The 13,999-nt window shown below is 38.1% G+C and overlaps 1 protein-coding gene and 1 pseudogene across 2 annotated transcripts; both read right to left on the bottom strand.

Moving 5' to 3' along the window:
- The window catches only part of LOC131769755 (angiopoietin-related protein 1-like), a 27,607-nt pseudogene extending 21,041 nt beyond the window's left edge, over positions 1 to 6,566 (bottom strand).
- Positions 5,756 to 9,977, bottom strand: LOC131769779 (fibrinogen C domain-containing protein 1-like). Of its 2 annotated transcripts, none has more exons than XM_066171266.1 (5): positions 9,915 to 9,977; positions 9,261 to 9,478; positions 8,415 to 8,505; positions 7,860 to 8,009; positions 5,756 to 7,669 (listed from the first exon to the last, which is right to left on the bottom strand). In XM_066171266.1, the coding sequence occupies exons 2-5, from the start codon at positions 9,405 to 9,407 to the stop codon at positions 7,128 to 7,130; spliced, it is 930 nt and encodes a 309-aa protein (XP_066027363.1). In that variant the 5' UTR covers positions 9,408 to 9,478; positions 9,915 to 9,977; the 3' UTR covers positions 5,756 to 7,127. The 2 variants fall into 2 exon arrangements, with proteins under 2 accessions (XP_066027363.1, XP_066027362.1); XM_066171265.1 differs by lacking the exon at positions 9,915 to 9,977 and adding an exon at positions 9,567 to 9,715.
- Between the last annotated feature and the right edge of the window lie 4,022 nt (positions 9,978 to 13,999).

Below are 13,999 nucleotides of genomic sequence, written 5' to 3' on the forward strand. Positions count from 1 at the left end.
TTTCACATAAGCTGCATATCCACATTTTCCCTTATAACTCCACCTCTTACACTCCATGACCGACTTAGAGTTCTCGCCTTCCGTTATTTGAAAAGACCCACAGGAATCGGGGGGCGCATCCGTCTGACCGCTGAAGTACTGGACCACAGCTTAACCAGTGCTGTTACTGACCGTGGTCACGTGGAACGTACGACCTCGTTTCTTACTTACTTACTTACTCTTGGAATCTAAGCTGAGTGAAAGAAGAGTGTGACCCCTTTTGTTGTTGGTAAAGTTTCTGATTCCACGGTATGATGACTCAGCGGTCCAGTGTGGGAGTGAAGTAGAGTTAGAAACAAGTTTGCTACAAGTAGCCAGCCTCCTGGAATGAAACGTGCTTAACACTTTCAAACAGTCTTTTCACATGCAGCCACATGTACATTCCGGATCCCAAGATGAATATTTTCTACACCTTTGATTTCGTCATGTTACAGACAACTTCAATTTTCAGTCTTTTTTTCTTCGCATTCTTTAGCCCATCGAAGTCAACTTTCTTGTAGATTTCAACTCTTCACCTTGCTTTTTCTTTGATCTTTTTTCCAGCTGTCGTCCTTTTCTTTTTTCTCGTTTACATTTTAGGTTAGGCAAGTTACATCGGACGCGTTTTAAAGTTTGACCCGCTCTCCGTTTTTGTCGTTAGATTCATAAAACGCTTATAAGTGCTTTCTGTTTGTTTTTTTTCCTTTTTACTGATTTTGCATCGTCTACAATTATTTTCTCAATTTCTTTTTCGGGAAAACTAGTGATTGATTTTGGTTTGAAGCATCCACAATCGCAACCGAAACCCTCTAAAGTCGGTCTAGAAATAAACCAAATCAATTTTCTCTCAGCCTCAAAAAAGTTATGTAGAGAGTTATCAAACTCACCGCATTAACTTTTTCATAGAGTAACCTACACATCCACTTTTGCCTTCAAATGTGTTAAACTAGACTGTGGATGCCGTGACTTTGAACTGTGCTTAGCAACTTGGTCAAATAATGGCAGTTAGATTGTATGCTGAATTTTATCATCAGAAGTTTTTTTTACAGGTGAAGTATTACGCTGAATTATTGCCAAAAGATAAATCATATAATTCCTTGTTCTATTTAATTTGCTTCGGTTCCACATTCTCCTCATTTTTCCCCAAAGATGAGGGTGTTATGGTCCTCTGCGTAGGTATACGTTCCATTTCTATATGCTTTTGCTTTAATGCATCGCACCTCAAAACTCTCTTTGCAGAGAACATTCGTAACGGATGCTTGCCTTGTTTAAGTAAACTCTTTTTGGTCGTACTTCCCCCAATCGATGCTAAACGAAATTTGACTTTCCTTGTCACCACACGTTCAACATAGCACTGAATAATCAATGTCTTAAAACTAAGTATTCCATGTTGCATGACTAGCAACAACCGTTTCCCATGCATTTAAGGTGAAACTGAACTCGTCAAAAACATTAGTTTTGCCGATGACGCGACCAAGTAAGGCAAAATCTGATAGGAGACATTTGCATGTGGACATTGTTGATGCAGAGACAAAATGAATGTAATGAAGCTGGCTCGAAGCCTATTACTTACCGACTTGAGTTTCTAAAATGTTTCGACAAAAGTTCCTGTTCGCCACCACCAAAACCAGGAATACATGAGGGGCACAAAGACAAACTGAATCAGCCAAGAAGCCTGCATGTCGTTCGTAGATACTTAAGAAACACACGTCGAAAAAATTTACTCGTTGTCGCCTGTTGCCTGCGATTGGAAGCCTAGCTGTTTCGCGAATGGTAACTGATTTGATAAACGCCCACAGTTAGGGTCTTAATTGATCCCCATTGTAACAAGCTTTTATTTTTATTATATGGATATAAGACTGAATAGACCACATAATGATCTCTAAACGGCTGACAATTAAAAGCTACACGACTTCGCTCAGCAATCTCGCTTTTCCATGTCACATCATCGATCTCGTGGTGATTTAATGTTCCAAGTAACTCAGTGCTATTATGAAATAGTCGCCACAAAGTTATTGTAATGTAGTTCTGACAATTTCCAAGTACACTGTGATAACCCGTTTTGTGTGACTTCTATGCGAATCTTTGGCGAATTGGGTTGTCACTGTTGAGAACCTCACAATGGACTGAAAAAGGTTGCCGGAGGGGGGAAGTTTAGTTCATTCATAATTGAAAGCTGACTTATTTACCTTGGTGCAGATTTCTTTAAAACAGTGTGAAACTGGGTCTCAACTACGATGCAAAAAGCTTTTATTTGACCATATTACACTAACAACGTGAACAGTTTATTAAAACCAATATACTTCTATTTCTGAGAATATTGAAGTTGTAAATCATATTTTACAACTTAGATGACAAACCCCCGTTACTGACACATATAGCTTACAAATTGCGCCACTGCAAAGTTCAGATACTGTTATAAAACAATATTCCCAACTCTCACTAGAAAGTCCTTAATTGTCCTTGTCACCATGCAAATTGCCAACGCATATGCAAGATATGAAAAACTACTTTATGACACTACTTTATTGAAAGGAAAATGTATAGCGATATAACACCGATCATTCTGAGAACAAGCCAGTGTTGAGGCTATCGAGCAAACCTGAAAATCTTACATCTGAGATTTTTATCTGACGAAGTGCTATATGTATAATGTCAGTTGTACATTCAAAAATGTTATCTCCGTGTGACTGTGTAAATTTTAGGTCAAATGCACTCTAGACTGCTCTAAGCTAATTTTACTTTGGTTCGCATTCAAGGTCAGAACCAGACGCGCTGTTATGTGTATGTATACTAGATGTCAATACAAACGCATATAAAAAAGTTAGTAGCAAACTGTATGGACTTATTTCAGTTTAAACTGACTAACTTTCACAAATTATTCAGTTCACTTGTCCGTAACACGATATCGATTGCGAAACGAACGAACGAACGAACGGACAAACATTAATCTGAATGGAAACATTCAGAGATGTAAAAACTTGATCATCATAGAAAGTTTTGTTTCATAAATGCATAAAGTATTTATCAACGAACAGATGCGCCGTTAAGCTAACTATTAAAACCAGTCTTTCTCAGTAAATTAGTCGGTTTATAGTGGCGAAAGATCCCCTTATGATCTTTTGGTAGTCGTCAATATGTTTGACTGAGTCGAGATTTTTAGAGAATCGCATTCTGCTATGTCCTGTCACTTTTTCGTCTATTCGTTCTTTGCTTTTTTTTTTGTATAGTTTATGTTGTATTCTGTCAGATCTAAACAAAGAGATTTTACTACTGCTGTCTCGACCATTCTAAATTGTTTTTGAATTTGTATAAACATAATTTAGGCGTTAAGATGGTTATACAGAATTACCTTGAAAACGGCTCGCTACAGGTGTTCCCTCCTTCCCATCCCTACTCTCCTCCACCATCCCCTCCCCCTTTCGTTTTGACAATGTTCGCCGGGGGAAAGGGGGGGGGGGGGGAAGTAGGAGGATTCTAGTTGTGTCACGATGAAATTTACCTGATTCTCCCTTAAGGTTCTGTAATTTTCTTATGAAGTCTCATGTCATAACTGGCAGTTAATTGGCAGTCAATTTTCTATAGTCTCCCCCCTTGTACTCTACTGACGACGACTGATTCCCCCTCCGTTCATCCTGAAAGCCATGTGATCCCTCTAAACTTCTTTCCCCCGCCCCCTGGGATAACTAACGACTGGTGTCTTACCCTCAGTAGCCGAGGTTATTCATAGAAACTACTTACTGCGTCAACAAACGAAGGACTGAACGCAATTCGTTTGTCTTTTACAAAGTGAGAAATTGTAATTCCACACTGGGTCGAAAGTCAACCAAAAATTGATATGATATTTGGTTGAACTAATAATTTAGCGCACATAGATTTTCCGGGGCTAAAATACGGGTCATCGCAATACTAGTATCCATGTAATAGATGCCAATGATACTTGGGTGGAACGTATACGGCAAATCTGTACAGCCTCACTTCCACATAAACCAGAGCATGACTCCATTTTCCCTGATAATTACAACTCACACACTCCATGACCGACTTAGAGTTGTCGTCTTCCATTCTCTGAAAAGACCCACATGAATCGGGAGGCACATCCGTCTGGTCGCTGAAGTACTGGACCACAGCTTCAACAGTGCTGTTACTGACCGTGGTCACGTGGAACATACGACCTTGTTTCTTACTGCAGCAGAATCACAGCTGAGTGAAAGATAAGTGTGACCTGAGTTCTTTCATTGCGCTCAGTGTGATGTGGTATCATTTCTTGGTACCATTTACCTACCTCCGTCAATTTTCATATCACAATACACCTTCAAAGGGTTTCCTTTGCCCTCGGGCTCGATCCAGTATTCCCCATCCCCTTTAGAGTCATTTGATTCAAGAATATGCTTGCAAGATTTTCCAGGATTTACAGAAAAATAGCCAAGTCTCACTTGATAATTTTCAAAGAAGGAGATCAAATTTAGCTTCTAAATTGCAGTTCTTATCATCATCAACACATTCTATAAATGCGTTTTAACCTTTTACATCAATACTCATATTCTCTATACTTTCCGTTACACTTTGCTTAAGGCAATGGCAGGAGTCTCTTGTTTAAGGATGACTGGCTTGTCTCGTAAGTGATCATTTCCTTTATTTTCTTGGCCCCAATGACTGATTCTTGAGGGAGAATGCAATTAACAACTGAACGCACCACGGCACTTTACTCTTCATACCGAAGAGGACGACTTCGCATTTAGCCTCGTCCGCGCGTCGTAATTTCGGTACCAGATCACTGAACCGCGAGAATTCGGAAGTGGCCTATTCGTATAGGGTAACTGTGTCGATATTTCTCGTGAACGTGACGCAAGAAGAAGGGCAGGACAATGTCAACCCAGCAGCAAAGGAAGATGGTGTCAAACACGTAAGTATTGTTAAAACGTTGACACGGCATGTCATCCCAGCAAAACGCATGTTTGCACCGCGCAAGCTAGAAAATGTGGATCTTTTTTGTGACTCGATAGATATTGCGTTAATCTACTGTCCTCCACATTATCCCAGCATATTTTCATTGATGATAGTAAAGGCTGGGGAATAATCGGGGCTGCAAACCTGCTCCACTATAAGGATTTCATTTTGTCGGAGAAGTTCCAAGATTGTGTTTATTTTAAAAGTTTTAAACTTTTGCCTGTAAAAATGTATTTATGATCTTTTCGGTGCATTGAAAATACTCAAAATGTCAGGCGTTTCCTCAAGCATTTTTATACCTCATTTACCTCGTGAGAAAACTTTCAAGTTTTCTTTCGCAGACAACAAGTGACCACAACCCAGGTTGTTCACCGTGAAAATTGTCAAATACTCACGAACACATCACATAACAGAAACACCATGCACGCTTCGTGGCTGACACAGTTTGTGTTTGTGACTCTTAATGTACCTGCATGTATTCTTGACCGTTTGGTTCATTGTGGTGAACCGAGACTTTTTGAAAACTGAACTAAAGTTCATTAATCAGCTGTCGATAATAAATGAACTAAACTTCCCCCCTGCGGCAACCTTTTTATATTCATTGTGAGGATCTGGGCAGAAACAAACCAACTCACCAACGATTTGCATAGACACAATACCAAATATGTTATAATTCTAGTCGGATGACCTTAAAAACTCTAACGAATTTGTAATAATATTTTCTTGGCAACTGTTTTATAGTTAAACACTACGCAGCATCGTCCAAAAAAGTTAGCTTCAATAAATTTTACATGATTTTACTTTGTTTTAGCCAAGCCTATACATATCCAACGAACGAAAAATACCGAAAAATGAAATTAAAAGATGATTGTATGAATTAGAAGAAATTAAACTGCTTTGAGTTGCTTTCTTTGGCTTTTGTAGTTCTTCTTAATTTTGTCTAACATATTTTTTTTTTAATTATTGTGGAGAATGATGAAAACAGCGGTTTAAACTAGTCCTGAGAGATTCTGTCTTATTTTTCCAACGGCGGAGAAGTGGTGACTACTGAATCACTTATGATCCAAAGATTGTCTTCCTGTGTAGTAAAAATTACTACATGCTGAAAAAGAAAGAAACACCCCGGGTGATTTATTTGCCGCTGAGTGGTTTGACCAGCTATTATCAACAAATAGCCTCGACTTGTATTCAATGTTATCCTTAGGTGGACTAGCTCTTTGGTAGCAGCTGCTTAAAGCAAACGACCTGAAGCTCGTTGAATGCTTTGCAAGTGAGCAAAAAAATATTGTACAGACAGCCAAGCGGGACAAATATCAAGTACCTAAACAGACAATAAAACTGTGTAATTATGCGCATTTCATTTGACGCTCAACTTTAAGCAAAATTTCAAGAAATATTTTTGCACTTAAAATCCGTGAAACACATTACGTTTAAATTTAGTTTTAACTCTGAAAAATCTACACCACTCTTAAAAAAGTTCTTACGATTTCGTAGTGAAGCACTTTTCTTACAAGCCTGATTTAACAGCAGACCCTTCTGAAAATACCTCTGTAACCGAATGCTTCATTGAAAATGTCATTCAAAGAAACTTCTACCATTACACAATCCAAAAAGACTTATTTACACTTTGTCTTATTTAACCCAAACCACGCCAATTGTGCCGATGTTTCCAGTGAGCGAAACGGTAAGACTAAGAGCGGTCAGTGTCACGCGAGATACACGCGAGAAAGATGGTGTCAAACACGAATGCTATCCATTGATTCCCCCGCATTTAAATCAGAATGTCATCAAAAAGATCCATCCTTACGCCGCCCTGGAGCAACTAATTCTGTTTTGAGTTGTTAAATTATATCTCCTGGCTTTCATAATATCCCGGCATAATTTCAAGGGTGAAAGTTTAGTATGACTGATAAGGCACGATCCCCCCCTATACTAGCAGCGCCATTTTTTAAGTTTTGAATTGTTTATTTATCGCCCTCGTAAGAAATGATAATCTGTTGACAACTCTAAATCGGTCTATGAATTCACTCGCGCTATCCTATAATATTCAAACGTTTCGTTAAACCCTCGTGAAAACATTTCACTTTTTTAAGGCCACTAAGTATAATTCGGTAGTTAAGTATGTGTTTATCCTGTCAGTTGTGCCACTTGCTAACTGTTTAACGAACAAAAATCTTCCAAAAGTCTCCCTTTGACAAAGTTATAAAGGTGTTGTCGTTCCTGTCGTCGCACAAGCGCTCTCCAGAGGTTGTCAGCCAGTGATACTGATGAGCAACATATGCAGTGTGATCGTACAAACGCGTTCCACTGTCTTTGTTTCTATGCCCCCACTTCCCTGCGAATCCGCTGTTTCCCCATTGGGCACAATACCTGGCGAGATAAGAGTTGTCATCTTTCATTCTAACAAAAGAGAGACACGAGTCTGGCCGGGTGTTCGTCTGACCGCTGAAATACTGGACTACAGCATCACCAGAGCTGTTAGTAGCAGTGGTCACGTGGAATGTACGTCCCTGTTGTTTGCTGCAGTGGAATCTCATCTGAGTGAAAGACAAGTGTCTTCTGAGTTCTTTCATGGCGCTAATTGTGATACCCATTTTGTGATTTATGAATTTTCTGATCCCGCGGTACGATGGCTCAGCGGTCCAAGCGGGAGGAATGGTCGAGCTATCCACCATAAAGTTGGATGTAAGAAGCCAGCCTCCTAGCAATGTTAAATAAAGACCGTACATCTCACATCAATTCTAAAATATTCTAGGTATAGAAATGCGAAATCTTGTGGATTTGTTTAATGTAAAATAGTGTTGATATCTTGATTTGTTTGAATGATTTGGACATGACAGATTGCGATGCATATTTTTATGTGGTATCATCTCTTAGTACCATTCACTTACCTCCGTCAGTATTCATATCACAGTAGACCTTCAAAGGATTTCCTTTGCCCTCAGGGTCGATCCAGTATTCCCCATCTCCTTCAGAGTCTTTTGATTCAAGAATATCCTTGCAAGATTTTCCAGGATTTGCAGCAGAATGGCCAAGTCTCACTTGATAATTTTCAAAGAAAAAGATCAAATTTAGTTTCTAAATCGCAGCTCTTATTATCATCAACAAAATCTATAATTGTGCTTTAACCCTTTACATCAATACTCATATTATCTACGCTTTTCGTTACACATTGCCTGCGGTAATGACAGGGAGTCTTTGTTTAACGATCGACGGCTTGCCTGGTAGGTGATCATTTCCTTTATTTCCTTGACCCTAATGACTGATTCTGAGAGGAGAATGTAACTAACAACTGAACGCACGGAAAAATGGAATCAATTTGTTTAATATAATAAAGAAGCGAAACTTGTGAATGATGACGCCACTTATGCGTCTGTCCTCCAATAGAGCATAGCTAAGAACCAATCAAATAGTCATTCTTGGGTTAAAGGATATTTATTACTTACGTGTTTGGCACAATTTTCCTTTGTAGTTCGGATGACACTGGCCGCCCATCGTTTTGCCGCTTCGCTGACGAGAAACATCCACACAAGTGCCCTGCGTTGGTTTTATCAAAACATATTACATACAGATGTTTCTTCGTGTTGTTTTTCGTCGGTTTTTAGGATAGGTATTCAATAGGGCATTTTTTTTGAGGTGATTGTTTGAGTTCCTTTAATTTATATTTTTAACTTCGAGTAGCCTTTAACAGCATAAGACAACTTTTGGTTGTGTCCTCGTGTACCGGTACACAAAAAAAGGAAACATTAACGAACTGCGTCATAACTCCATGTATGGTTATGAAAACAATAGGAATTCCCTCGTGTGCCAGTACACCAGGACAGCCCCCAACTTATCTTTTTTTTCATTTCAGATGTAAGAAATAAAGGGAGGCCAATGAATCGTAAATCAATCTCCACTGGCCTTGGGATACTTCTTTAGATTTCTATTGCCAGGTTTAAAGAGTAGAATAAGAGGTTTGTTTATACATTTTTTTCGGGAATACAGTGAGCAAAACCAAGTATAACAAGACCATGTATAATTACACACACGCTCTAAAATTGTTTAATAAGAGCTTTTGCAGTTGAATTTTCTCAGTTAGCTTTCTTCTTTGCACAATAAAAAAACGATAATTATGAAAATGAGGATAAGTTTATGATGATAATGAAAGTTGTTAAAAAGGGTAACAGTGCTCCAAATTTCTAGCATAAAACGGATTATCAAAGAGATTTTTTGTTTCTTTATCTTCGCCTTGTGCCGCTCTCGAATATAAAAAGGAATATGTGTACACCAGAAACATATTTTCAACTGACCTGAACTGAACCATAGTATGTAGATCCTTTCTTCCGTTTAAAATCACCTGGCTTCATCTGCCGGGTTTTGTTGTTGAGCTCGCAAAGCTTCTTCGCATTATTGCCATTGCGATGAACATTAACCGACTTGCAACTTTTGTTTCCCATACATTTTAGCTGACATTCAAACTCATCGGCAACATCAGTTTTGTTGATGACGTGATCAAGTAAAGTGAAATCTGAAAAATTTGCAATAGGAAATTGGCGATGTAGAAACATCAACTATAAAAAAATGAAGCTGCAGGTTCTGATCGAGTTATTACTTACCAACTTGAGTTTCAAAAACGCTTGCACAAAAGTCATTGTTCGCCCCAACGAACAACACTACCAGAAAAATGTGAAAAGATACAAAGACCAATTGCTTCAACCTCCAAGGAAGCATAATATCTTTTGGCATTCAACGAGCCTCTGGTCGTTTGCTCCACGCAGCTGCTGCAAAAATGCTAGTCTACCTTAGAATAACATTGAATACCAAGTCGAGGCTATTTGTTGATAATGGCTGGTCAAAACACTCTGTGGCGAATAAATCACCCGCGGTATTTCTTTCATTTGCATCACGTAGTAATTTTACTAAACAGGAAACAATTTTTGGATCATAAATGATTCAGTACTCACCCCTTTTCCGCTTCGGCAAATAAGACAGAATCTTTCAGGACTAGTTTGAACCGCTGTTTTCATCATATTCCACAAGGATTAAAAAAAAAGAATCTGTTAGACAAAAGTAAGAAGAACTAAAAAAGCCAAAGAAGGCAACTCAAAGCGGTTTAATTTCTTCTAATTCATACAATCATTTTTTATTTTAATTTTTTTGGTATTTTTCGTACGTTGGTATGTAAATAGGCTTGGCTAAAACGAAGTAAAATCATGTAAAAATTATTGAATCTAACTTTTTTGGACGATGTTTCGTAGTGTTAAACTGTATAACAATTGCCAAGAAAATATTGTGACGAATTCGTGAGAGTTTTCAAGTTCATTTGATTGGAATTATAATCTAGTAGGTGTTGCGTCGTTGCAAATCGTTGACGAGTTCATTTGTTTTTTGCCCAGATCCTCACAATGGATATAAAAAGGTTGCCGCAGGAGGAAAGTTTAGTTCATTTATTATTGACAGCTGATTTATCAACTTTAGCTTTGTTTCCAAAAAGTCTCTGTCCGTTGCAACGAAGTAAACGGTCAAGGATACATTAAGACACAACTGTGTCAGCCATGAAGCGTGCATGGTGTTTCTGTTATGTGAATCGTTCGCAAGTATTTGTATCACGGTGAAAAACTTGGGTTGTGGTCGCTCGTTGTCTGCGAAAGAAAACTTGTTAATTATTAATAACTATTTTCATAAACCCACTTATTATACGTCTAGAGTGAGGCCTAAATTACCATTAAAACAAGTTCATTTTGCGTCACGTTATTGACGATGAAAAGCTTCCCAAGCAGGTACCAGGCTCTCACATCTCACACAATCGCTTAAGCGGTGACTTAATGCTCCATACAACTTTATGCAATGATAAAACATTCATCCCAAATATAATGTAATGTAGTTCTGAAAATTGTCAAGTTCGATCGTTTGACATAATCTGTTTGGTGTTGTTTCTATACGAAACGTAGGCGAGTCTGGTTTTCATCGCCGCCGGTAGGATCTCACAATGGACTAGACAAAGTCGCCAGAGGGGAAGTTTAGTTCCTTTATTATTTACAGCTGATCTGTCGACTGTAGCTATGATAGTTTCTTAAAAACAGGAGGGATCTTAAGAGGGGTCTTTTATGCTTTTATTTGATATGAAATAAATACATCGTAAGGGCCCAAATAATAGTCTCCAAACCATTTAAAGATGCCAGACTTGACGTACACTCCCTGGTCTTTCCATCCTACACTAGCGATCTCCTGGTGGTTAATGCCTCAAAAACTCGACAGTACAGGGGCACAAATTATATTTTGAACAACACAGTTTAATTCATATTTATAAAATGAACACAGCATATATGGGCTGAAATATGATTATCAGGGACAATATTGGTTTTTTCCAAATTCTAATTATTTTGGCCAATATATCAATAGAGTCGAAAGTTCTACATATTTACAGAAACCACTGTTTTTAAAATCATGCAAATGATTTGAGTTCATCTTTCCCTCGCGTAATTCAATAGCTTCCGCGACAAGATGGTCATTAAGCAGGCAGACCATAAATTCTTCATTTCGCTCACCATAAAACGATAGCTAATACTTAAAAACACGAAATGAGACAACAAGAAAACATCCAGAACGACTTGATCTGCATGGAAATATTCAGAGAAATAAGAAGAAACATCATGCAAAACACTTTAAGTCCATACAATATATAACAGTAAACAAATCCATCACAAAGTCAACGAAAAGACTAGTTTCCTTTTTGTTTGTAACAGTCAATAATGTTAAGCTGACTAAGGAATAACTACCTTCTTCTTCTTCACACGAATTTTTGTTCCTTGGTTATTTTTTGTACATTTGATAATGACTCGTCCTTTCTCTATTTTAAACAGACGGATTTTTTCAACTACTTGACAACTCAAAATTGTTTTTAAATTTTAAATAAGAGAATTTCGTGCTCAACGGTCGCACACAACACTTCAAATCGAAATGGCACGTGATTGCGTACTCCGTCACTGAAGCTAAAAAAAAACTTATCGGCTTCGCCATTGATCTAGTTACGAGTTCACAATAAAGCGGGGGAAGTTTGCTTGATTAATGGAACTCGACTAAAATAAGTCATCCTTTTCCCATCAGCACCTTCTACCCCTTTAAGTAGTTTCATTTCAAAGTTCTTTGTTTAACTTTTTTGGTGTTGAGAGAGAACGGTTGGTCTTGCTTGCTTACCCTTAGAAGTTAAGGATATTCATCGAAACGACCTACTGAAAGAAAGTTGCTTTTGGAATGAACGATTCTGAATTGAGTGTCATAAACCAAAACCAAGTGTATCAAAATGGCCAATCAGAACCAAGATAAATATCCTGAGGAGCCAATAAGAACTCATAATAAACACATAACAATGACCTCAAGGCGGTAAATCACAAGTGACCAAGATAAATATTTCAGGTCTGAGTGATGATTGGGAATATGGTGCAACCTTTTTTCAGACATTTCAAAAAGAAAAAGCATGCAATTCTACACTGCGTCAACACTCAACTGAAAATTTCTCTAATATTTCAATCAACTAATTATTTAGCGCACATAGATTTTCGCATTTCGTAAAAACAAGTGTTTGATTTTGGTGTTGAAGCATCCACAGTCGCAACCCAAACCCTCTAACGTTAGTGTAGAAATAAACCAAATCAATTTTGTCTAAGCCTCAAGAAAGTTTATGTAGGGAATTATCAAACTTACTGCATTTTACGTTTTCAAAGAGTTAATTACCCACCCACCTTTGCCGTCAAATGTGTTAAAAACTAGACTGTGGATGCCATGGCTTTGAACTTTGCTTAGCAACTTGGCCAGCTAATAGCAATTAGACTGTATGATGAATTTTATCTTCAGAATAGTTTTTACAGATGAAGTATTTCCCCTGCCAAAAGATCAATCGTATAATTCCTTCTTCTGTGTAATTTGCTTCGGATCCTCATTTTCCTCACTTTTCCCCGCAGATAAAGGTTTTATGGTCTTCTGCGTAAACAAAAGTTCCATTTCTATATGCTTTTGCTTTAATACATTGCACCATAAAACTCTCCTTTCAGAGAACAGTCATGACCGATGCTTGCCTTGTTTAAGTTATCTCTCTTTGGTTGTGCTTCCCTCAATCGATGCTAAATGAAATTTGATTTTTCTTGTCTCCACATGTTCAACATAGCACTGAATAGTCAATGTCTTAAAACTAAGTATTTCCCATGAATAGCTTACCTCCATCAGTTGTCATGTCACAGTGGACCTTTAAAGGGTTTCCATTGCTTTCGGGCTCGATCCAGTACTCCCTATCTCTAATTGAGTCCCGCGTGTCCCGGATCACCTTGCATAAGCGAGCAGGATGCTAGGAGCTCGAACCTTTCTTAGCTTCCAAAAAGATCAAAGTGCAATGCAACCTTCACTTAATGATCTGAGAGAACCATTTCATGACAATTTTTCTTGCGCCAATGCCATAATAATCAAAAGAAAATGGTATACGAGGTGATTTAGTAAAGTTGAATGGGATATCAAACTACTCGAGGAAACGCCTGACAATTTTATTATTTTCGATACACCGAAAGGATAAAAAAACACATTTTTACAGGAAAAACTTTAGATCTTTTAAAATAAACGCATCTTTGAACTTTTCCTACAATGATATCATTATAGTGGAGCAGGTTTGCGGTCTCGTTTATTCCCTAGCCTTTACTATTATCCATGAAAATATGCGGGGTTAATATGGAGGCCAGTAGATTAACGCAATATCGATCCAGTCACAAAAAGAACCATATTTTTTAGCGAGGTGCAAACGTGCGTTTTTCTAGGATGACAGACCGTGTCATAGTTTCTACAGTAATTCCTTTGTATCTGGGTTGACATTGACCTGCCCTTCTTCGTGCGGCTCGTTCATGAGAAATATCGACACAATTACCCTCAACGAATTGATTCGAATCATCATTGTCATTGGGATGAAAATTATATGATTTACAACAACTGTTTCCCATACATTTTAGGTGACATTCCAACTCGTCAAAAACATAAGTTTTGCTGATGACGTGACCGACTGAGGCAA

The sequence above is a fragment of the Pocillopora verrucosa genome, chromosome 8, assembly GCF_036669915.1.
Source record: "Pocillopora verrucosa isolate sample1 chromosome 8, ASM3666991v2, whole genome shotgun sequence".
Taxonomy (NCBI): Eukaryota; Metazoa; Cnidaria; class Anthozoa; order Scleractinia; family Pocilloporidae; genus Pocillopora; species Pocillopora verrucosa.